Here is a 24,673-nt window from a genome sequence, read left to right as displayed (position 1 = left end):
TGCCCGCACATTCTAATAATAGCCTCAATTTTATTATTTATTTATGACATATTTTTATATTACCTTGGCTTCTTTTATGTATGTTAACATTTTAAATAATGCTAAAAACATCAACGTAATATTAAATAAAATCAACAAGTAAAAGAAAAAAAATTATACAATATAAAAAAGTAGCCCTCCAGATGGTTTTATCCATTGTGGTAGCAATTGCTCAAAAAAATGTTTGAGACCCTTGATATAGACTGTAAAAAATAGACTGCATGAGACATGAAGATATCCGCATAGTGAGACTGATCCAGCAGATGGCGCTAACAGACTTAACCAGTTAGAGAAACTTGCAGAAGAAGAAGAGAAGCAACAACAAACATGTGAGTGTGTACAGTAGATGCCTTCATAAGAGTTTTATTAGCGGGGGAATCACTATAAAGTCCATCTGCTCATTTTAAACGTTTAACGTTCGTCATCTGCTAGTATCGGAATGAATGATGCATTAGTAGTACTAGTAAACCATCTAACTTAACGTAAACATGAAGCTTAAAGAGTTGGAGAGCTGTCTTCAGCAGGTCGACGGATTTGAGGAGCCCAAGATTCTCCTCGAGCAGTATCCCACCAGCCCTCATATAGCAGGTAACGTTTCACACTTTATTCTTTTATTATTTGAGGTTGATAAGATAAATGCTGGTTTACTATAGTGTATATAAAATTATGCATGATTTATCCTGTGTGTTTTTGTGATTATGTCCACTAGGGTAGTATACAGTAACTTTCTAATTACACCCAGCTCTAAAAAAAAATGTATTAGGCAGCTTAAAATATTGTGGACAGTGGGAGTGCCTTCCCTTGAAGTGAACATTAGGGAGACACGTTTATCCCAGGTTTATCCACGTGACTTACAGTGCATTCTAAACATTATCCCAGCTGACTCTGTGTTTTCCTCAGGATTGAACTTATGACATTTATGTTGCTCCTCATGCAATGCTTTACCAGTTGAGCTACAGGAAGATAAATAAAGTTTATTATATATCTTGTTGCGATCTTTTATAAATGTCAACTTTGAAATGTATGATTGTACGTTGCCATTGTGTTATATTTATTTATTTTTACATTATTATAACACAAATGGTAAAACATACATTTAAAAGTTGCTTTTGAAAAAGGGTTGGGACGATTAATCGCAATTCATACTAACAATGCATGTCTGATATTTATTCTGAATTGCAAAGTTGATATTATGCACAGCTTTTTCATATATTATGGCTCTTTGAACCATAGGAAGTCCTAAAAATAACTAAGTTCGTCAAAAATAATTATTATAAAAATTCTTTATTGTAATGAAAATACCTGAAAAGGTTTGATAAACATATAAAATGTATGTAATTAGCATGAATTTATTTTTGCATTTAATTGATTACTTAAAAATTTCTGTATTTATTTATTTCTACATTTATTTATTTACACTTATTTAATTATTCATTTAATTAATTACTTTTCATTTATGAATGTATTCATTTATTTATTTCTGTATTTCTACATTTATTTATGCCTTTATTTTTACATACAGTAATTTTTCATTCTTAGTAAATTTTTAACTTTTCAAATATGTAGTAATGCACTGTATCTGGGCGTTCATATTAAGCATGAATGAAGCGAACAACTCTCGCTATTCGCGTGAAGTGCGTCGCCTGAACGCGCGTAATTCATTTGTAAAATTTGCATCATTCGCGTGTGAAATTCAAATACGAATTCACTGAATTTGCCGGCTTAAAGGGACTGTAAGTAGGATTTTAAGTGTTTTATTAATCAAAATCAATGTCTTTATTCATAAATAGGTTCTCATTGGTGTCAAATGACCTCTGCCAGAGATCTGACTTTTATTTGTAAGCTTAGAATTTCTTCTTTTTACTTACATTGAACGGGTAAGTCCAAGGAGGCTTCCATGTCGTTCCGCCGTATTGATAAACTATAATAGCAGAAAGGGACAAAAAGCACTAACGCGTTTTCATTCAGAACACGTGAACCAGTACCAACGGACCGTAACAGTACCGTAGTTGCAACACGCATTTGGAAAGGCGAGGGGCTAGAGAGCACTGTTCATTTGAATGCAAAATACAATTTCACCACTAGATGGGGGTAGATCCTACTTATTGCCCCTTTAAGTAAGCTTGTAGTCTCAATATGTTATATACCTCAAATGGAGTAAAGAGCATTTTTACAACTTACCAATTTGTCCGAACTCCTTTCTTCCAAGCAAAGAACTGTTTTATTCCTGTTTTTATAAAAGTAAGAAGATGTGTTGTACAGGGTGTCCACATACAGCGACGGTGATTGTGTTCTTCATTGTTGTTTCGAATTTTTGCCTCAGCTCGCTTTGTCATAATCACGTCACTACTAGAGCAAGCTCTGATTTGTTAACGCAGCACGAATATCTAACAAAGTTCATTTTTTTTAACACTTAATTCCCCGAATTGCGTCATTCGTGCGGCAGGATGTTTATCGCATCTTTGCATTGACTTAACATGTAAATCACTCGCGCTTCATTCGTGTCAGGTGTGAACACAACATAAGTCACTTTGTTTGGATAAAAGCGGCTGCCAAATGCATAAATGTACACATATCTTAAAAATTATTGATGTCTCCCCACAGGCTGTATGTTATACACCATCCACAACACATTTGATGACATAGAGAACAAACTTGTGGCTGACCTGGGCTGTGGCTGCGGGGTGTTGTCTATAGGAGCTGCAGTCCTTGATGCTGGGTAAGATGGTTTCCATTAATGATCTAAAGTTGCTGTTTTAAAATCATGTGAATTAACATTAATCACAAACTTCTCTTGCTAGACTTTGTGTGGGATTTGACGTTGACGAAGATGCTTTGGAGATTTTTAAAAGAAACGTTGAAGAATTTGAACTTTACAACGTTGATGTCGTCCAGTGTGACGTTTGCGCTATTGGATCCTTGTACGACAAGAAGTTTGACACGGTTATCATGAATCCTCCATTCGGCACAAAACACAACCAGGGTAAATTAATATAATATCTAAACTCACTTGAATGCAAATTAATACAAAAAAAGAACATCAAACATGAAGAAAATAAAAGAAATAAATACTTATTATTTAAAATTAAACTTAGGAATTAAACTTTGATTATAATTTGCAGTAAGCAAATTAATTTGTACCTAAAACAGGTCATTGTAATGTTAAACAATGTTTCTGTTTGAACCTGTAGGTATTGACATGCAGTTCCTAAAGACGGCCATATCCATGGCCAGAACGGCGGTGTATTCTCTTCACAAGACCTCCACACGAGATGTACGTGACCACGACACTTTAAAATTTCACAGTTTTATCTCAGTTTAGATTTATCAGTGAATTGCATTTCTTTGCAGCACATCCAGAAGAAAGCTAAAGATTGGAAAGTGAACATGGAAGTCATTGCAGGTAAGATTGCTGTGCCTGCCTGTCACACGAGTGTATATTGGTGTGTGTGGTATCATGGTGACATGTCTTTTATTAGCTCATACTGCTTATGTCATTTTTTCCAAAATCCCTTTTTTCCCATCAGAGCTTAGATATGACCTACCAGCATCTTACAAGTTTCACAAAAAGAAGTCGGTAAGTCAACATGCTTTTCCAGGTGAAAAGTGCACTAAAATACACTTAATTTAAGTACACTTAGTAAATGTACTATTACCATACACTTATTTTGTTCTTAATATACAAAAAAAAAACTTGTTTCTAGATGTACTTAACTGTGCCATTTATTGCAATAAAAAGTATAACTGGTAATGAATTTACTTGTTTTAAGTGCAGCTACTTAAGTATAACTGTACTTTAAAACCACTTAACTCTTTCCCCGGTATTGACGAGTTATCTCGTCAATTAACAGAAAACATTTGCACGAAAAACTTGTTCCTGATGGGTTTCATGGTAATGTGTAATACCGCGATCCAGTAGATGGCTCCCTTACCCAATTTATAAAAAAAACTAAAGCAAAAATTATTTACTAATTTTAAACTCGTTCTGAATATGATCTCTAACAAAATTCCTTCATAAAAATGCAATTATTTCAGCTTCTTGCTAAAAACATTTATTTAAAAATAAAAAAAAACGGTATTAAAGAGTTTATAAGCAGAGAAAAAATGTTTGTTTGTTTGTTTGTTTGTTGTTTGTTTGAAAGCAGAGGGTCTGTTATTTCATTTGATATTTTTGTATGTTTATATATTTTTAGAAGAAAATTTTCCTGGAAGGCATTTTGTGAAACTTTTGGTGAAAATCACAAAAAAATGCTGGCGGGGAATGAGTTTACTGGCACTATCCTGTGAGCAGGACACCAGAGTTCACTTCAATATTATTAATGTAAATTTTAATCTATCACGACAAACTATATATTGTTGGAAAGATCTAAGAATGTAGTCTTCATATTTCAAAACCTTTTAGCAGTTATAATAATGCAGTGACAGTAATTTATTAATTTGTGACAAGAGTACGCAGCAAACTGTTGACACCTAGTGGTCGTTGTTGGTAAAACCACTAAAAGTGTAACACAAAGCTAATTTTTTGTGATAATTTTATGTCTAAAATATAAACTTTATTGCATATTTATTCACCTCCAGACACTTTTGTAAAAAAACTCCCCCTCCTCCCACTCAAAAAGGGCTGTGCCAGTTAAGGAGATAAAATTAATATATTTGTAGTGTATAACTTTTATGCTTTTATTAACTCTTTCACCGCCAGCGTTTTTAAAAAAAGTTGCCAGCCAGCGCCAGCGTTTTTCATGATTTTCACCAAAGTTTAATGCCTTCCAGAAAATGTTCTTCTTTAAATATATAAACATACAATATACCAAATGAAAGAACAGACCCTCTGCTTTCAAACAAAAAAAACCGTTTCATCCTACCTTTAGTGGTTCTTTTGTAATCAGCTTTTGAATATGGGTAGGTTTCTGCAAAAACACCACATTTTGAGCAAAAGGCAGAGATAATTCAATTTTTTGTGACGGACTTTTCATAGAGATCCCATTCAGAGCGATCTTTAAAACAGACACGGACATGCAGCCGCTTGCCATAGGGCAATACTTCCGGGTTTAAAAAGTTGCGGTGGATAATAGCGGTATTGCGGAAAGACGGAAAATCTCGTCATTAGCAGGGAAGCGTTTTCTCTTAATTGACAAGATATCTCGTCAATGGCGGTGAAAGAGTTAAGCACAAAAATAACAGTGCACTACAAATGTACCTGCTGGTATTTAAGAATATATTTTTAGTACATTCAAGTATATTTTATTTTTTTCTGGGTTGCTTTTACAAACCTGTAAGTATTCCCCTGATATTCCATGTGTAGCACTGTAAAAATCCTGACACAAAAATGTACAGTGAAATATTATTTACATATTCTTTTGTATTTGGTCATTTTAGGTTGACATTCAAGTGGACTTCATTCGTTTCACTCCGACATAAAAATAATTGTCTGTTTCTTGACAAATGTTTCATTTTTTTTAAAACAAACACTGCTGCTCAAAATAAATTTTAGAACTAAACATGTTTATGTCATAATTTACAAAAACTACTGTTGTAATTTTATTTCAGCATACACAGTTAAACAACCATTTCATATTACTAAAATTATAATAACAGTCAGATCAAAGATCAACTAAAACATATTGTGCCACAAACCATATTTATCCTCATCACAAATCAACCCATATTGGTAACACTTTACAATAAGGTTGTATTAGTAAAAATGTGTGAATGCATTAACTAACATGACTAAACATTGAACAATAAGAAAGAAGAAGAAAAGATGGATTTGTTTCTGCACACACACTGGCGACTCATTTTCTAATAGAAACACATTTAAAAGTGCATTTTCTAGGACAAGGGGGCATTCAGTTTAGTAATGGCAATACAGTTATTTATGTTAGTTCATAGTGCATTAAAGGAAAACACCACCATTTTTCAATATTTTACTATGTTCTTACCTCAACTTAGACAAATTAATACATACCTATCTTTAGTTAATGCATGCACTTAATCTTAGTACAGCGTGTCAAGAATGTGTTAGCATTTAGCCTAGCCCCATTCATTCCTTGGGATCCAAACAGGGAAGTATTTAGAAGCCACCAAACACTTCCATGTTTTCACTTTTTGTAGACTGTTACATGAGCAGTTACACGAGAAAGTCTGGTGGCAATATTTTTTAAGCGGATAAAAATGAGAACTATATTGTATGGCGGAAGAACACTTAGTTTGCAGCACTTTGACCTCGGGTGCAGTAATATTGACAGAAGTTTGAGCGACAGGGGGAGGAGTCAGGAGTGATAATGTTACTGCACGCAGAGGTCGAAGCGCTGCAAACTAAGTGCTCTTCCGCCATACAATATAGTTCTCATTTTTATCCGCTTAAAAAATATTTTTGTGCCACAATACTTACTCGTGTAACTACTCATGTAACAGTCTTTAGATAGGGAAAACATGGAAGTGTTTGGTGGTTTCTAAATTCATCCCTGTTTGGATCCTAAGGAATGAATGCACATTCATTTGTCCAAGTTGAGGTAAGAACAGTAAAATATTGAAAAACTGTGGTGTTTTCCTTTAATTAATGATTTTATAAATGTATTAGTACATGCAGATATTAAAATTAATAAATGCTTAAGAGGTATTGTTCATTGTTAGTTCACGTTACTTAATGAATTAACTAATTTTTAACAAATACAACCTTATTGTAAAGTAGGGATGCTAAACAATTAATCGTGATTAATCGTTAGCAGAATAAAGGTTTTTGTTTACATCACATATGTGTGTAAACTGTGTATAATAAATATGAATATATATATAAATATGAACACATTCATGTATAATTTTAAGAAAAAAAAGTATATATTAAGTATTTATATATATTATATAAATTTTACATAAATATACAAATGTATATACACATGTAAACATTTCTAAAACATATACATACATGTGTGTACATTTATTTATACAAAGTTATTATACACAGTTAACAGACATATATGATGTAAACAAAAACTTTTATTCTGCTAACGATTAATCGCGATTAATCGTTAAGCATCCCTATTGTAAAGTGTTTCCCACATATTTAATGAAGTCTGATTGACTTGTGTTATAATAGTTTTGATTATGTGTGTAAATTTCTTCTAACAGTTGGGGGGGACAATAAACATATTTTTTTTCAAGGAAAAATACATTGTTTTTTTTTTGTCATAACTAGTCAGCATCATCTGTGGTATTTATCATATTATTAACAACACACAGCATGCTTTTTAATTATATTTTTAGTGGGGATAACCCTCAGTTGGAGTGGGTCTTGATCTCCCTCCACGATTTCCACATATTGGATGCACCACCTGTGACATCATCATTACCAATGCAAAATTCGTACCAATGCAAAATTATACGGTTCATATAATTTTACTGTTGGCAGTTATCCTTGTCGTTTCCTTCTGCGTGTGACCTTGACTTTTTGTGTTGAAAACTACTGTATGTGGTTAACAGAAGTGCTCTTATCTGTTGTGCTATTGAGTACATATTTTGAAATATCCTTTCATTTGCAGAAAACAGGCCAAAGCATTTCTGACACAGTGACTTGTGTTATTACATTGACATCATCAGTCACCAGAATGACGTGAAGCCACACATTTAGTGATTATAACATCAGTAATGATTTCACACACTAAATACACAAACGCAGCCGTGTGAGCGGGAAGCCGATGGAAGGTTTCCCACTATCTCCCAACAGTCCGTCTCAGGGACATACCTCTCTATACTCTGCAGGTACGAACCCTTCGAGTATGAATATCCACCTGCTATGTAGATGCATCCGTGTATAACTGCAGCTCCACACTCCATCCTTATCTCCTTCGTCTCTGCCATCTGCCTCCATTCATTCTGATCGGGGTCGTAACAGTCTGTGATGGTGGTCTGACCGCCGACCAGATACAGTTTATTGTTTAATGATACAGAGCACAGGCCATACTCTGAAACAGAAAAGAGTTTTTAAATGTGAATGATAGTGAAGAATGTTAAATAGGACTAGTAAATCATTAAAGAGTTATTATTTCACAGTGTGGTGGTCAAACGAGTTTTCACTATACAAGTCACTTTAGCCACTTTAGATCACTTTTAGTCTGGATCTAAAAAGAAATGCAAGTGTCTTACCAGGATGTGGACATGTTGTTATAATGCTCCATTCATTGATATCTGCCCTGTACATCTGAATCTTTTCATAAGTGCAGCTTCCTCTGTACCCATGATGCCCTCCGGTTACATAGATTCTCTCATTTACTACGCAAGCACTTGCATTTCCAACACCTGTAAACATGAAAACAGTGAAACAATTTCATGAACTCAAATTACAAGATACAGGACTAGTGGCAGCCGGTGACTACTTTTTCGAGGGCGCACGAAGCTCATCACATGATGTATGTAGCCATCATATGTGTGGCTCAGCATTTCAAAATATTTGTTCGGCGCATTATGTAAACTTATGTGCATCCAGTGTGATGTGCATCCTGCTGCAGACGCGTCCTAAGGGTTTAGGATAAAAGAGACGCTCGTGTTTGCCAGATACTCACTTAATCTCATGTGTAATGATCAAAGTTAAGTGTTAAGGAAGTGTCTTGCGTGTATTTTGTGACCGTGAGCGTCTCTTTTATCATAAATCCTTTCAACGTGTGTGCAGCAGGCTCGTATTTTGACAAGAGGCATATATTGAAATGACGAGCAATACAGATGACACTCCGGACACACATTTTGAATTTATGCCTCTCGGAAGAGAAGTGATCGGCCGCCACTGTACAGGAGTAAATGAAGGTGTGACCAGACTTGTAACCTGTCACACAAAAATCTTGTGTTATTTGCTTACAGTGTGTGAAAACCAAAAACGTAGAAAATCTGTCACTGGGGTGGTACCCTTTCAAAAAGTACATCTTTGTACCTAAAGGGTGCATGTTAGTAGCTTAGAGGTACATATTGGTACATATTAGGACCTTTGTTAAAGGTGACATAGAATGATTGAACGGGGTATTTATCCTTGTTCGGTGATGTGACATGTAGACAAAAAATTTTTTGTTTTGGTCTGTAATGCCTTAGAAGCTTCCTAAAAACCTCTCTCAGATAGCTCTATTAGGGTGGGGGATTTTAAACAAGTGGTTTTGCACCTATTTGGCTCCCCCTACTGGCTTAACTTGCAATCTCATTACTGATTGGCTGACTTTGCTGCCACTCTAAAAATGTAGCCAATTATTTTAAAGTGGAGGGGCAGTTAGATGCCTGTGATGTCATAAGCATCAGTTTTTCAGATTGGGCCGTTTTCTGTAGCCTGGCTCCGCCCTCCTACGTGCTTCCGCTTAATTTTTCATTTCGCTTCAGCAGTACGTCTGGGATGGCTCTATAGAGTTTCGTTTTCTCCTACAAAACTCTGCAGGACCAATCAGCTAACAGATGGGGGTGGCTAAGAACGATGACGTTGAGGTCGTGTGTCAGTTTGAGTTGTAGTTCAGTAATGGCAGCGGAGAAAGACGTGAGAAAAGCTATTCGGTCCATTGTTGCAAAACTGCCGGATATACAGAAGTTAAAGCCGGAGCAAGAACCAGGTTTGCTAAGTTTTGTTTGTCTGATTATTCTGACTTGTTGTTTCCGGACGGTTTCGGTGCATGATATACGACCACACGTTAGCGATTGGCTTTGGCAGATCCTGAGTGACTCTGGGCAGATCCAATAGTTTTAAACTTCAACAATGGACCCTCCTTAACGGAAGTAACGCTTTGCAATGGAGCGTGGCCAGACTCTCTGTACAAATGAAATGAATGTACGAGAGTCTGGTTGGACCAGGCTACGTTTTCTGGCTGACATTTCTAAAAGAGGAATTTCTTTGAGACTGAGATGTTTAGCATGTTTAGCACTTTTTGTATGTTCGTGAATGCGGGTAGACCACCATTATTCAACAAAGACAAGGTAAAAATGGTTTTTCATTCTCCGTCCCCTTTAAGGCCTGGTTTCAAAGACAAGGCTTAGCTAAAGCCAGGACTAGGTCTTAGTTCAATTAAGATTAAGCATCTTTTATAAACATGCTGCAGAAAAAGACGTTACTGGTGTGACAAATCATTGACACTGGATTTTTAGTTGAGACAGCTTGTGTTTTAGTCATAGACTGTAAAAAATATGGACATAGTGTCATGTCACCCACTGGTTTGTGAGGAGCTTTTTTGATGGCAATGGTTTGCCACGTGTCATCACACATTACTCGCGGATAACCGAAAATGGGCAAATAGGCAGGAAGTGGGTGAAGCTGAGGTGGCTGGTTGCTGAAACCACACCCGCCTAGCTTGTCTCTAGTGACAGCAGTGGCATTTCACCCGTCAATCAAGTGGCCACGCCCTTAATTATGCAGGCTGTAAACATTATTTTCTGCTGTTAAGTTGGGCATTTTAACATGGGGTCTATGGGAATTGACTCCCTTTTGGAGTCAGCCTCTAGCAGCCCATCAATGATGAACTCACTTGGCTTCATCAGAGAGATCGGAGGGTTGCCCCTTGGTTTAAGTCTAGGACTAGACTTAAAGGAACAGTATGTAGGATTGTGGCCAAAACTGGTATTGCAATCACAAAACTTGTGGCTAAAACTGGTACTGCAATCACACAACTGGTGGCAATACACAACATGACAACATAAACATCAGTTGAGGGCTGCAACTCCACTTTTTAAATGACAATATCCTGGCCAGACCACTGTTGTGAGTGATATAAGTATTTAAAATGAAAATTATTTCATAATGTCAAGTGACATATCAGGGCCATTGTATGATTAATTTATATACATTTCTTACTGTTCCTTTAAGCCTTGTCTGTAAAACCAGGGAATAGGTTTATTAAAGGTCCAGTATGTAGATTTTTAGCGGCATCTAGTGGTGAGATTGTGAATTGCAACCAACGGGTCAGTCTACAGCTCCGCCCTCCCTTTTGAAACGCATAGAGAAGCTACGGTAGCCGCCACTGGACATATTGACGAAACGTGCTCTATAGAGTAGTTTAGGACTACTGTAGAAACATGGCATCGCGAAATGGTGACTTCCATGTAATAGGACCCGCAGTGTATGTAGATACACCGGCTCATTCAAGTTAGTTAATTTTGTAAGGTCTTGATACACCACTGATAATGTAGTTATGTATATTATATTGCATTTCTGTCAAGAGATCCTTCTAAAAGTTACACACTGCACCTTTAAGCAGATTCACCTTAGAGCTTTGATTTGGTTCATGGCTTATATTATTCTTTAATATAAAAAGTTTTGTTTAATCTCTATTGAGAAAATGGTGTGAAAAAAATACTTCCAGAAACAGGGATAAAGTGCAGAAAATAATTGTATATTAAAGCATCCTTCTGCTGTAAAAACCCAACAATAATGTACAAACAAATCAATTCTGCACTCCTCGTAGTCGTACCTTGTATCATATCTGCCACAGGGAACCAATTCTTTTTCAAAGGGTCATAATATTCTGTTCCTCGTGTCGGAGCACCTGCTGTGTATCCACCTATGGCATATATGCATCCCCGTAAAGCCACAGAGCAGTGATAATACCTGGCTGTGAGCATTGGACATCCTTCTGTCCATTCATCTGTGTCTGTGTCATAAATCCATACAGCATCTAACGCATCCACGGTTTCTGTCCTGTAGCCCCCAGTCACATAGACATTAGGACCCAAAAGTACAACACTATAACTCTCCCTTGCAAAATCAGGCATGTTTTTTCTTTCAGTCCACGTGTTGGAAACAGGGTCCCATATGTGTACTTCACACAATGGATGCCAGTAATATCCACCTATAATGAACAAGTTGCTTGTAAGCGTCTTGCAGCAGTGGGAGAAATCTTTGCTTGGCTTTAAAGAACTGACGATCAGAGATCGCAGTTGGTTTTCAGAGCAATGTTTGAGCACATCCAAAGCAGATCTGAGGTAGACATCATCCACCTCGAACTTAATGCAGCTGAGAAGCTCCTGAAGGTGGTCTATTCGAGTCACCGTGTCATGAGCGACCCACTTCACCACTGCCTCCAATAACGCCTCTTCTTTCCAGACATTGAGGTTCTCGGTGGTTAATATCATCTTGAGTGTTGGAAGTTTAACTTCATAAAACTCCTCCTGATTCGTGAGCTCCAAGAAACGTCCGAACATGACCCTCCGAGCCTCACGCTGTAGGGCGGTGCACACGTGAAGCTCAGAGAAAGAGTGCATCCCGAGGCAGTTATCGATGTCCAACAGGCGAATCAGAAAGTTCTCGCAGGCTTTTTTGACAGAGCTGAACTGAAGAAGGTCTGCGGCCTCCAGGAGACTCTGAACATTGCTTTGGGTTATTCTGACTTTTGAGGTGTAAACGTAGTTTATCAAAGAACCTAGAGTAGCTCCATCTATACAAGGCAGGTTGATGATGTCATTCGTTCGCTCCCTCATGTCTAATGTGAACATTAACTTGAAGTAGGAGCTGCGTGCTGATAGCACAACCTTGTGACAGTGGAAGATCTGCCCTGATGAAGATTGAAGGGTGATGTCTGTGAACAAACCGCTGATGTGAAACTCGTGGAGAACTTCTAGCACTTCAGATGAATGAGTCTCATCGCAGAAATCGTATGAGTAACTGCTTTGACCTTTCCCTGACATTGCAACTAGAAAAAGAAGGTGGTTGAATTAAAAGTCCTCAACAAAATATCATGCTTTAAAACATATTGGATTGTTAAAAAAGATTTCCAGGCCTGGATTAATTTTAACAGGTAGTAATTATATATAACTGGTAATAAAAATAATAAAACTTTCTTTGTATCAATCATTTCACTTTTTAGTAAACAGTAATTTTATTCATTTAGCAAATGCTTTTAACAACATTTAACAATAAACACAGTATACATAGAAGATACATTTACAAGCCAGATTGTATTGTATCAAATACTTCATTTATGTGACAACCACATTTATGTGCTAACATAAAGTGCAATTTACAAAGCCATGTTTACAATGTTGTTTATTGTACGTTATACGACGGGGCTGTTGAATGCTTTATTCTGATTGGTTAAGAAATGTTCCACGGGTGTTGATTGTTTTTGTAAACGCACACCCAACCTTTCAAATTACCTGTTTAAAATAACCACCAGCACTTTAAAAATGGCTGGGTTATTTTTGACACATAATGGGTAAATATTGGACAGAACACGTGCTGGGTAAAAAATTGACCCAATGCTGGGTTATTATACCCCATGGTTGGATAACAACAACCCAACATAGGGTCCTTTTTAACCAACTGCAGGGTTATTATACCCCATGGTTGCATAACAACAACCCAACATTGGGTCATTTTTAACCCAGCATGTGGTAATTTTTAACCCAGCACTTGTTCTGTCCAATATTTACCCATTATGAGTAAAAAATAACCCAGCCATTTTTAGAGTGAGAGCAATGTTTGTGGTATAAGTGGAATAATTGACTCGGGTCCTTTGGATTATTCGAAAATAATGCACACCTGCTCCAAATTTTCAAATAATTCAAGTGGTCATCGTCAATAATTTCTTACTTAAAGGGATAGTTCACCAAAAATGAAAATTCTGTCATCATTTACTCACTCTCATTTTGTTACAAACCTGTACCAATTTCTTTGTTCTGATGAACACAAAGGAAGATATTTTGAGGAAATTTCGTAACCAAACCGTTCTCCATTCACGCGGGGTTAATTGTAACACGGACCATTTCAATTATTGCAAAGGGTTGAGCGAATGTTTTTCCATTTATTATTGATGAAAGTTATTGATGAAAGCTTGTTTTGGTGGCAAGTAAATTTTTCATCATATGTTTTTTCGGTTTCTGAGTTGGGTGTGTAAGATAACAAAACCAATGTTATGTCATCTTAATCTGTGTCTTGTTGACTAAAACATAGCATCATTTTGGAATATGTCTGCAGCTCTTAGCAACTTTTTTGGTAGGCTTAAAAATATTTTCACCCAGCGGGGTTAATTGTAACGCTGTGTTACAACTAACCCCTCAGCATTAACCATATGAAAACAGTTAACGTAATTCTTGCTGTTGTTTTAAATAGGCTACACACAAATGATTGCTGGCTGCCAACAAAATAAATTTGCCTGTCTTATCAAAAATTGTGTGTCAAAATGTATTTTAATATTGATCGAATAAGGTTAAAATCATAATGAAATAATGAATGGCTAAAATCAGACTTATTATCTCAGTATTTAATTTTGAGACTTTTGTATGGTTTTTACAGACTGGGTCACATATAATTTTTTTCATAATACTGCGTTTTCTCACATATTTAGACATTTGTATCCATTTATAATTGGTTAGATGAGGGATGAATAATGTAGATACCGGTCTATTATAGACAGATATATAAACAATATCCACTTCAAGCAGCTATATAGACAAAATAGTATTGAAATATTTGCCTGCATACTTAATTTTTAGCAAGTGTTACAACTAACCCCCTGCCTGTTACAATTAACCCCACCTATGGGGTAAGTTGTAACATTTGCACTTCTGTCATGTTTGGTGTAATTGTCCAATAATGGTAAGAAATAGAAACAAACATCAAATTTTCATTTGTAGCAGAGATGTGTGTGTTGCTTGTGTAAAAATATAATTAATCAAACTCAAATATTTTTTGAATGATTGAGACAAAACCAAAAAGTGTTAGGTTGTGCCCCGCTCTCCCCTACTCCTTTTTCCTACTATGGAAGTGAAGGGGGCTCAAAAACAATTTGGTTACAAACATTCCTCAGAATATCATTTTTCGTGTTCATCAGAACAAAGAAATGTATACAGGTTTGTAAAAACATAATTTTCATTTTTAAGTGAGCTATCCCTTTAAACTCTCAACCCATTTACTGCAGTCCCTTTGTGACAACTAACCCCGAATAAAATCTTACCTGTCTAATGATTGTCGCTAGTACTCTTTCAGCGTTGTGTTGAAGTTTGATCCCCAGCACAGTATGACTTCTCCTCGGACAGAGACATGTGTGTCCTGTATTTAGCCTCAGTCACTGGAGAATGCCGAGCTCCTATTTTGGTATCTGTGTATGTCTGATAGACGCTCCGCTGTCACTCGGCGCTCGTGATTCAAAACAGCCGCCGCGTCCCTCATCCACAAGAATCGTTTAACAGTGCATTCGTCCTACATTTACAAAAAAACTGATTACATTTACAAACTAATGCCACACATTTATCCATCTACTGATATGTAATACTACTTTTTACGTTTTAGCTGTCACGGCTGGGTTGAGTCTACAGTAATCCTAATGGGGCTTAAACCCGTTGCATAATACAGCCTGAATGTGACAGGAACACAGAATTAATCTAAATTTCTGCAAGCTTTGTTTTCTGAACTGACAAGCCAGTGTTTATGGCTTAGCGACGGTAAATTATTCGCTTGTAGTTAACATTAGTCCTCAGGGTATTTTAAAAAAGCAAAATAACTCGCCGTTGCCATGGAAACTGGTTGTGGGTCATTCAGTGAAGCGCGTGGAGGCTTTTCAGATTATTTTAAAATGAGTTTTTATGCAGATGTTCTTACAATAAAGTCATGTTGGTTTATTAATTCGGCGTATTTTTTACCATTTTTAAAATCACAGGTGATGTTTAAACAAATAACCCATTTTACGTTTGTTTGGTAAAGTTACGCAAAATGGTATAAATGCTAATATTTCATACTGACAAAAACTTTTGATAATGCAATTATAAACAAATGTAATTTAAAAAAGTTTCAAGTATAAATTAGGGAAGAAGGCAACCATTAAAACAAAGAAAAAGCAAAGAATAAATAAATAAAATACAGAGGTAAAGCGATTTATGTAGGTAACATTCATCAGATGATTATACAAATTTACACTTTTTTTTGGTTGTTAATCTTCGTTAGAGTCATAATTAAGGTCACAAAGAAAATTGTTTGGGAAATGTTGAGAGGAAAAATTACATTTATGAATAAAATATTTTGCCAATAAAATTGTTACAAAAAGGTTCATTAGTTAACATTAGTTAACTAGATTAGTTAACATTAACTAATAATTAACTGGACTTATACAGCATTTATTAATTGTTGTTAATGTTAATTTCAACATAATACTTTAATAATACTTTATTAAAATCTTGTTACCGTTAGGCACTGTGAACTAACATGAACAATCAGTTAAAAGCTTTATTTCTATTAACTAACATTTACAAAGATTATTAAATATTGTAACAAATGTATTGCTCATGGTTTGTGCATGTTAGTTAAAACATTAACTAATGTTAACTAATGAACCTTATTGTAAAGTGTTACCAATAAAATACATTTCCTATATATTCTACACTGAAAAAAATGATTCATTCAATTTACTCAATTTTTTAAGGTAAGTGGTTGCAATCATTTTATTTACACTACCTTTAAACAAACGTTTTTTGTTTTGTGTTGTATTCCTAATTTTTTTTTGTTTAAATGTAGCTTAATTGAATTGATTGCAACCTTAAAAGATTTAGTAAATTGAATGAATCATTTTTTTTTCAGTGTATGTTTGGTTTACAATGAGAAAAATAACAGAATATATCGCACATCGTTAAATCAATGATCAAGTTGGATTTCGAAGCCAGAAATTTTGACAAATCAGACCAAAATCTTTTTGAAAAGGGGGCATTTAAAGAAAATGTTATCAATTGATTCAATAACAACACAATTACAAAAATTACAATTCAAATTAGTGTTACTAAATTTAGATATAATTTCATTAGAGGGCTATACAATATGCCAAATTTAGTTCTTTAAATTTGTTGGGGACAATATTTGTTTATAAAAGGTAAGAGCCATGCTTTTCCAATTCATTTTATTTATTTAAGAATAAAAAATTATTTTCCTTGATTTAAACACATTTCTTATTTTTGTTACTGCATTTTGGGTCATAAATACTGACAAAAAAAGTTGATTTGTTGATGTACATTTTTCAAGGGTGACCTCATCAACATATTTCAACAACATATACACAAGCTTTTTAATATCACATTGTAAAGCTTACAGATTTTTGTTTTTGCCAACACAGCTTGAAATAAAAAGGGTTAGTTTAATTGAATTTATTGAATTAAGTAGTGAATCTCAACCTTTTTCACTTTAAGCCCCACCACCCCAATTTACACAATAATATTTGAAGCCTCCCGAACTACCCATTTGTTATGAAAATAACTAAACACTAAAAAAACAATAAAAAAAAAGATTTAGCTTATTGTAATGTCTGCATTGTCATTTTAAAATATGGAAATTTGATGATGCCATTTAATAGTAATAACATCTAAATGGCACGAATCCCTTTTGTGCAGTGCCAAAAATAATGCTCCTAACCAATGCAAAGAGCTAACAGCTGTTTTAATCCAGCACTTTCACATTTTTTTTTTCAATACAAATAAGTGGTTTTAGTAAACAGGGTACGTAAATAAAAATGTCAACAGACACTTAGTGTTAACGTGAACATGTAACAGAGTAATACAATGGAATGAAACACAAGCCGGCCAGAACTTAAGATGCTACAACATTAAGTGGTTCCTATCAAAATTCTTCATAGGTATTCAGACAGTGAGCTGTGCAGCCTCTTTCACTAAAGACTTTAAAGCACCAATATCTCCCAGCAGTGAGGATATTCCCATGCAGTACCAGGTATCACCACTGATGGCAGTAGAGGCACTAAAGGACTCCATATCCACACCTGCAGCTGCCAAAACTCCTAAAAAACAATTAAAGATGAAAAGAAACTTTTATTCATTTCTTATTGACAAATACCAGAATAAAATACAAGTTTTTTATTATTCAAGATAAAGTTTATAAAATTCTCCCAAAAAGTTTATTTGAGGCTTTAAGGCTAAAGCACACTGATCGGATAACTTCAGTTTGCAAGATCACCCTGAATAAGTCTTTAAATGAGTGATAGCTGATGAAGAATGAGTCTTTACCAGTTACTGAGAGCAGGAGCTCAGTGGAGGTCGTAGCCTTGAAGAAAAGCAGGTGTCCAGTGAGAGGAACGGGCTGTCGAAACACACTTCCATTGAACTCCAACAGCACGGGAACACCAGCCTGAACCGAACCGACAGCCTTATAGCTACTCCCGTTCATGGAGACCTCCACCACACAGGCCTCACGAGCACCTGACTCCTCATGAGCTGTCTTTACCTGGTGGTTTATGGCACAGAGACAGATTACGGTTTACACCAGTGCTGGGGTTAATTATATACAATTATTATTCTTCACCACCTATAATTATGGCGATATGTCAAATATTCATGACTTTTGGGACATAACGCAATGGCTGAAAAATATGGGAGTTGGTCTTACTGTAATTCCTGCCTCAGCTGCTAAGGGCAGTGCATTCACCAGGTTGGGTCCATACTGAGGACCTTCTTTAAGCAGACCAACTACAGCTGCTGAGCTCAGAAACCCAGTTGACTTCTTCAAGCATTCACCTTAAAAGCAAAAATATTACATGGATTTTAATATTACAACACAAATTCAGGAAACAATATATATCCAATGAAATTCAATTCAACGATACATGCATGCTTTTGCCACAAGATGGCGATGTTTCACAGGAGAAAGCTTAAACTTATGACGCAGCTTAGAATTGAACTTACATGAACCGTTCACCCAGAAATGAAAACTCATGGCATTAATCACTTGCACGTGAGGCATAAACTACTTTTTGCCTTTGTAAAGCTTAACAGCATTTTTTGTTGTTCTTTATTGTAGAACATGGGTAAAAAATGTGATAAAGGACTTTCATATGTTGTATGAAGATGGTTTAAATAAAGCACTTACCGAGTGATGCAACATGAACCTGACTATACGGTTGTTTAGAAGCTGTGCAAGCCTTTAACACTCGACCCAGAGACTCGCCCAGTTTGATCCACTGATGAGAGTCAGGTGAAAATGTATTGGCCAAAACTTGAGCATTCACCTACAGGTAAAAAGTTTTGAATTGAAAGATTTAAATAGAAATGCATGTAAAATCAGAAAGATTTAATAAATAAAGAAATTAACTCCTTCCCTTGACAAGTTATGAGAAAACATTTGCATAAAAATGTATTATATGCGATTATCTACTAGATGGGGCACTTACCTAATTTATGAAAAAACTGAAGCCAAAAGGTTATTTATTCATTTTAAACTTTGTGTACGTTTTGATAATCGTTCTGAATCTGATCTCTAACAAAATTCCTTCACAAAAAATGCAATTATTTCAGCTTTTTGCTAAAAAAAAAATATATTTACAAAAATACCAATATTTAAGAGTTTATAAGCAGAAAAAAATATAGATCGGATTAAATTTTTTTTCCCCATTTTGTTTGTTTGTTTATTGTTTGTTTGAAAGCAAAGGGTCTGTTCTTTCATTTGATTTATTTGCATGTTTATACATTTTTTTAAAGAAAATTTTCCTGGAAGGCATTTTGTGAAACTTTTGGGAAAAAATGCTAGGGACAACTTTTTAAAAAATGGCTGGCAGGGAATGAGTTAAGATATGCCAACAAATTATAATGAATTTATTTCTTATACACCAAACAAATCAAAAATGAGTTTTTTATGATTAGAAAAACATATGAAAAAAAGCCTAAAAACTTACAGCTCCCACTAAAGCTTTGCCTCTGGCCATGTCTACAATTTGCAAAGCGATGTCCTTTCCACATCTGGCCTGAGCTTCTTTAGTGCTGGCACCTAAATGAGGGCAGCCGATGACATTGGGGTGATTTACCAGCGCCCGATCCGTTGGAGGCTCCTGATCCGAAAAAAAAGATAGGAAAAGATTAGTTTTCCTAATAAGGTGGGGTCCAAAATTGTAAGTGCATTACTGAAAAATGTTCATTTTTCTTTAGGTACCATTTAATTTGTTTTGAAACAAAAATGACTGCATGGTTGATAAGCTATTACCTCTACAAACACATCGAGTCCCGCTCCTCCACACTGCCCCGACTCCAGAGCTCGCAGCAGGGCTGCTTCATCGATGATACCCCCACGAGCACAGTTTACCACCTTTACACCTTTCTTACATTTAGCAAACGTGGTATCATTAAGGAGACCTGTGTGGGACATCACAGAGAGGACCAATCTTACTTTATGTGAACTCTTTCATGTCAGAAACACATCTTATTGTGGTTTTTGTGTACCTGTGGTGGCAGGCATGAGTGGGGTGTGGACTGTGATGTAATCACACTGAGGCCAAAGTTGCTCCAGGGACATCTGCTCCACTCCCCAGCTTGCTGAAACTTCCAGAGGAGTTATGGGGTCATAACCAATGGTCTGTCAGGGATGGGAAAATACATGTTGGTACAACAATAAAATTACTATTATGCACACATTTGGAGCCGTCTGAAGGAGATAACGGTCTTACCCTCATACCGAACGACTGCATTCTTGTTGCCACCTCTTTACCGATTCTTCCAAGCCCCAAAATACCGAGAACTTTTCCAGACAACTCCACACCCATGAACTGCAAAAACATAAGCAAAATACTCAGCCTGTGTGATGCAACACATTCAATGATCACAAATAGCAATAACCGAATAAGTTAAGCCTCAGTTTGGAATAGTGGCGGCAGGTGACTTCTTTTTCGAGACGCACGATGCGACACTCAGCACAACATGTATTTAGCCCGTCATGTCATGTCAAAATGTGTTTGGTGCGTCATGTGAACCTATGTGCATCATGTCAAAATACGTGCATGCTGCAGTCGTTTCAAAGGGGTTTATGATAAAACAGACTCTCACATTTGCCAGATACTCGCTTAAAGGTGTAATTTTTAGAAAGATCTCTTGACAGAAATGCAAAATCAAATACAAAACTATATTATCAGGGGTGTATAATTACCTTTCATAATGAACTGTTATGTTTTTATTACCTTAGAATGAAAAGTTTTTATCTACATACACGGAGGGTCCCCTTACATGGAAGTCGCCATTTTGTGCCGCCATGTTTCTACAGAAGTCCTTAACGGACAAAGTGTTTTTACGAAGTTGTCTACGACGATGGCATGTTTGTCCGGTGGCGGCTACCGTAGCTTCTCTATGTGTTTCAAAAGCGAGGGGTGAGCAATGGACTGAGCCGTTGGTTGCAATTCGCAACATCACCACAAGATGCCACAAAAATGTACACACTGCACCTTTAATCTCATGTGTAATCAAAGTTTAGTGTTAAGTTAGTGCCTTGCGAGTATTTTATGAACGTGAGCGTCTCTTTTATCAAACCCATATTTTGACGTGATAAGCAAAACAAGACACGCCAAACACATTTTTTTTAACTTTATTTCTGCAGTATTTACTGTCTAGTGCACTATGCACAGTAGACAAATTATCTGTATTAGTACCCAGATGACCTCATGCATTTGCAGAAAAGTGCAACTGTATCGCAAAATGCACTAAGCATGCAAACCCTTATTAAAAAGTCAGATACAGAGAGAGTACGACTGAGCTCAGACCTTTTTACGATCCCAGTGTCCATCCTTCATTGACATAGCAGCTTGTGGAATATGTCTGTGAAATACAAAAAACTCAGATTTGTTAAATGGCTTTCAAGTCCATTTTTTTTGCTGCTGTGTCTTTAAGATTTCTATGTGCACGATGGGGCAGGGTTTAGATTAATCCAGGAATAGGCCTTAGTTTTATTAGGACATTTAAAGGGATAGTTCAGCCAAAAATGAAATTTCTCTCATCATTTACTCACCCTCATGTTGTTGCTACAAACCTGTATGAATTTCTTTGTTTTGATTAACACACAGGAAGATATTTTGAGGAATGCTTGTTACCAAATGGTTCATGAGCCCCACTGACTTCCCAAGTCAATGGGGCTCATGATCGGTTTGGTTACAAACATTTCTCCCAATATCTTCCTTTGTGTTTGTAACAACATGAGAATGAGAAAAAGATGACAGTGTTTTCATTTTTGCATGAACTATCACTTTAGTCGTTTCTACAAACATACCTTACAAAAATCAATACTGGTTTGCATCTTGGGACAAAATAATGGCATTGATCTAGATCTCAATGCAAGTAGGGCTGTCACAATGATTAAACTTTATTTCCTATCAGGAATTTTCTGTTTTTGAAAGATACATTTATTAAATAATTACTTTTTAAATATGTGTTGTGTATTAATATTTACTGCCAGGTAAATATTTCATTTAAATAATCACAGCAATGTATGAGAATTAATCGTCAAAGCACTAAAACAGGCAATTAATTGTCATAACGTCACAATTTTTTAGCAATTAAGCGCCAGCCAAATTTCATAATCGTGACAACCCTATTTGCAAGTTGTTTTTTAATGAAGCCAGCTCAAATATGCATTTTGGTCTGGGAGTAGGGTAAACGCTGTATGGGAAACAGTTCTTGTTAAAAATACTTTAACATGCTCAAAATGTATTGCATTGAAAAATATGTCACTCAGTCTGTGAAAACCCAGTCTTTAAAAACCCACCCTAAGGGGGCGTGCACAAAAAGGCTATTGTTTTTAATTGTTTTCAATGTAAGCAGCTGGCAGGTTTTTTTGCACTGAACACCAAGAGTTGAAAATTTGTAAACTTTGAGTGAAATGCTCAGCTCGTTAATGTCACTTTTTACTTAGCCGTCCAATCACAGTGGAGATGGGGCGGGACAAATATCACAACAGCCAACAAAAAAGCTGGCGTCTACAGTCGGTGTTCGTCTGGCGTTTACAGACACGTTTAAACACTTTGGTGTGCACACCCATTTTCTGTTTTTTACATTTCTACACATCAATAATTAAAAAACTGAAATGAATGAAATCAGGCTTTGATGCATCTAATCTCATCCTAATAATATTATGAGATTAGGCCTGGATTTTACAGATAGTACAGAGTTTCACATTTCATTAATATCTGACAGTGTTCATGTGAAAGAGGGTCATGACTCATGCAGTTGAATAAATGAAATAATATTGGGTAATCTTGCCAGTTTCATACCTTGACAGGTTCATCAAAAGAGCACAAGTCAGTTCAGCTGCACTGATCGTGTTTCCATTAGGAGTGCTGAAACAAAGCAAGTGAAAAAGCTTTAGTTGTCTTTTATTCGAAGCTTGGCCATTATGTCTAATATCTCAAATTTTTGACTAACATAAGAAACTAGTACGGGGTTAATGAGGATATTTTGGAAGCCAATTGTACACAGATCTACCACATAGGTCAGACTCTGCATGCTTCATTACTTCATAACAATGATTCCTCTTTTGGTCGCCGCATCCACGTCCACATTGTCAACTCCTGTTCCAGCCCGTCCAATGATCTTTAAGTTACTACCAGCATTGATGACGTCAGCTGTAACTTTGGTTGCTGATCGGACAACCAATCCGTCATATTTCTGTGAACAAAAATGGCTAATAAAGTTTTGTATACCAACTTTATCCAAAACATTTTCAAGCAATGTCACAATGCTCATTAAAGTCAACATGTTCAGTACTGTTTCGTGTGTGTAAAAACATCTTTCAAATTATTTTCCAAGTTTTGATTTTATAATTTGACTTTTTAATATTAGGAAAATGCTAAAAAAGCTTGTGAGGAAGAACATACAGAGACAGAAAATAACTTGCAAACTATGTTGTTTGCCGTTTCCCTGATTAAAAAATAAAATCACCCAAATTTACAGAAAAATTTGCATACGTAAATGCGTCATACATTTCTGTAAACATAAGCGTAAACCAATCTTTGCGATATGCAGAGGAAAAATTTAATAATACCAATGTCTCCAAATGTCTAATATTAAAATGAGTAATAAAGTATTTGATGATTCATTCATTGACTCGTGTAGTGCAGGTACCGACTGATGTTGCATCAGATTCTTCGAAGGAGGGGTGAAAACAGTCACACACAAACCTTATTGCAACATCCAACCGGCACATGTTCATAAAACGTACAACAAACGTTAATATGATCAAATATTCATTTTTAATGTATGCATCTGGGAACTACGCCACATCTCTGTCGGCGATTCAAAACTTAAAGAAACATTCACCTGAATCTCTGCAAGCAACTCCTCTTTACTCATCTGCGGTTTCTCCGTCACATCTATGCCGTTTTCCTGCAGTATGATTTTGCAACACGGATCGACGCTTTCACTTATTAAAACGCTTTTTACTGAAACAGGAGCCATTGTTTCTTATTCACAGTAACGTTACTGAATGAAACTGCAGTGCAGAGAGGTTCCGTGGCGTCTTTTTTAAAAGGATCGCAGGCTGCGTGGGTAAACTCCGCCCCTTATTTTAACCCCTCCCATTTTCTTTATCCCCGTAGAAGTAACCCAGTCAGTGAACCCAGTTTATGAATACTATGCACAATGAGCTGATGACTGGTGTTGTTTGTTATCTTCCTAAAAAATAAACACAAATCACAGAAAGTTGTGGATTTATTGGTTATTATGAGAATTGTTTTGGCATGGTTTCTGAGGGTATTTGTATTGTTTTTTGTTCAGTGTATATATTTTATTTAAATATTTTATAAATAAATACAATATTAATCATATTTAAATAAATTCGCAAATAGATCATAGTCATTTTGGTCATACAATATTATGCACGTGACTTATCAAGCCACTATGTGACAGATTAGATTTGTATCTAAAATATATTTAGGAAGTCTTCCCA

General features: G+C 35.9%; 3 protein-coding genes across 3 annotated transcripts; 1 reads left to right on the top strand and 2 right to left on the bottom strand.

The window, feature by feature from the left end:
* The first annotated feature begins 328 nt into the window (after positions 1 to 328).
* On the top strand, positions 329 to 6,146 carry mettl5 (methyltransferase 5, N6-adenosine). Its single transcript, XM_065252303.2, has 7 exons — positions 329 to 627; positions 2,644 to 2,758; positions 2,841 to 3,022; positions 3,231 to 3,313; positions 3,391 to 3,442; positions 3,567 to 3,616; positions 5,416 to 6,146. The coding sequence occupies exons 1-7, from the start codon at positions 528 to 530 to the stop codon at positions 5,455 to 5,457; spliced, it is 624 nt and encodes a 207-aa protein (XP_065108375.1). The 5' UTR covers positions 329 to 527; the 3' UTR covers positions 5,458 to 6,146.
* Positions 6,147 to 6,250: 104 nt separating this feature from the next.
* On the bottom strand, positions 6,251 to 15,425 carry klhl23 (kelch-like family member 23). The gene is made up of 4 exons (XM_065252304.2): positions 14,946 to 15,425; positions 11,466 to 12,683; positions 8,182 to 8,334; positions 6,251 to 8,000 (listed from the first exon to the last, which is right to left on the bottom strand). The coding sequence occupies exons 2-4, from the start codon at positions 12,676 to 12,678 to the stop codon at positions 7,690 to 7,692; spliced, it is 1,677 nt and encodes a 558-aa protein (XP_065108376.1). The 5' UTR covers positions 12,679 to 12,683; positions 14,946 to 15,425; the 3' UTR covers positions 6,251 to 7,689.
* A 1,432-nt stretch (positions 15,426 to 16,857) lies between these two features.
* Positions 16,858 to 24,267, bottom strand: phgdh (phosphoglycerate dehydrogenase). The gene is made up of 12 exons (XM_065252305.2): positions 24,046 to 24,267; positions 23,243 to 23,394; positions 23,001 to 23,066; positions 21,498 to 21,552; positions 20,415 to 20,513; positions 20,191 to 20,323; positions 19,955 to 20,103; positions 19,650 to 19,802; positions 18,848 to 18,986; positions 18,368 to 18,495; positions 17,989 to 18,205; positions 16,858 to 17,762 (listed from the first exon to the last, which is right to left on the bottom strand). The coding sequence occupies exons 1-12, from the start codon at positions 24,181 to 24,183 to the stop codon at positions 17,608 to 17,610; spliced, it is 1,584 nt and encodes a 527-aa protein (XP_065108377.1). The 5' UTR covers positions 24,184 to 24,267; the 3' UTR covers positions 16,858 to 17,607.
* Between the last annotated feature and the right edge of the window lie 406 nt (positions 24,268 to 24,673).

This window comes from Paramisgurnus dabryanus, chromosome 15, assembly GCF_030506205.2.
Source record: "Paramisgurnus dabryanus chromosome 15, PD_genome_1.1, whole genome shotgun sequence".
In the NCBI taxonomy this organism is placed as follows: Eukaryota; Metazoa; Chordata; class Actinopteri; order Cypriniformes; family Cobitidae; genus Paramisgurnus; species Paramisgurnus dabryanus.
The sequence above is the reverse complement of the archived record's forward strand: the minus strand, read 5'-3'. Positions and strand labels throughout refer to the sequence as shown.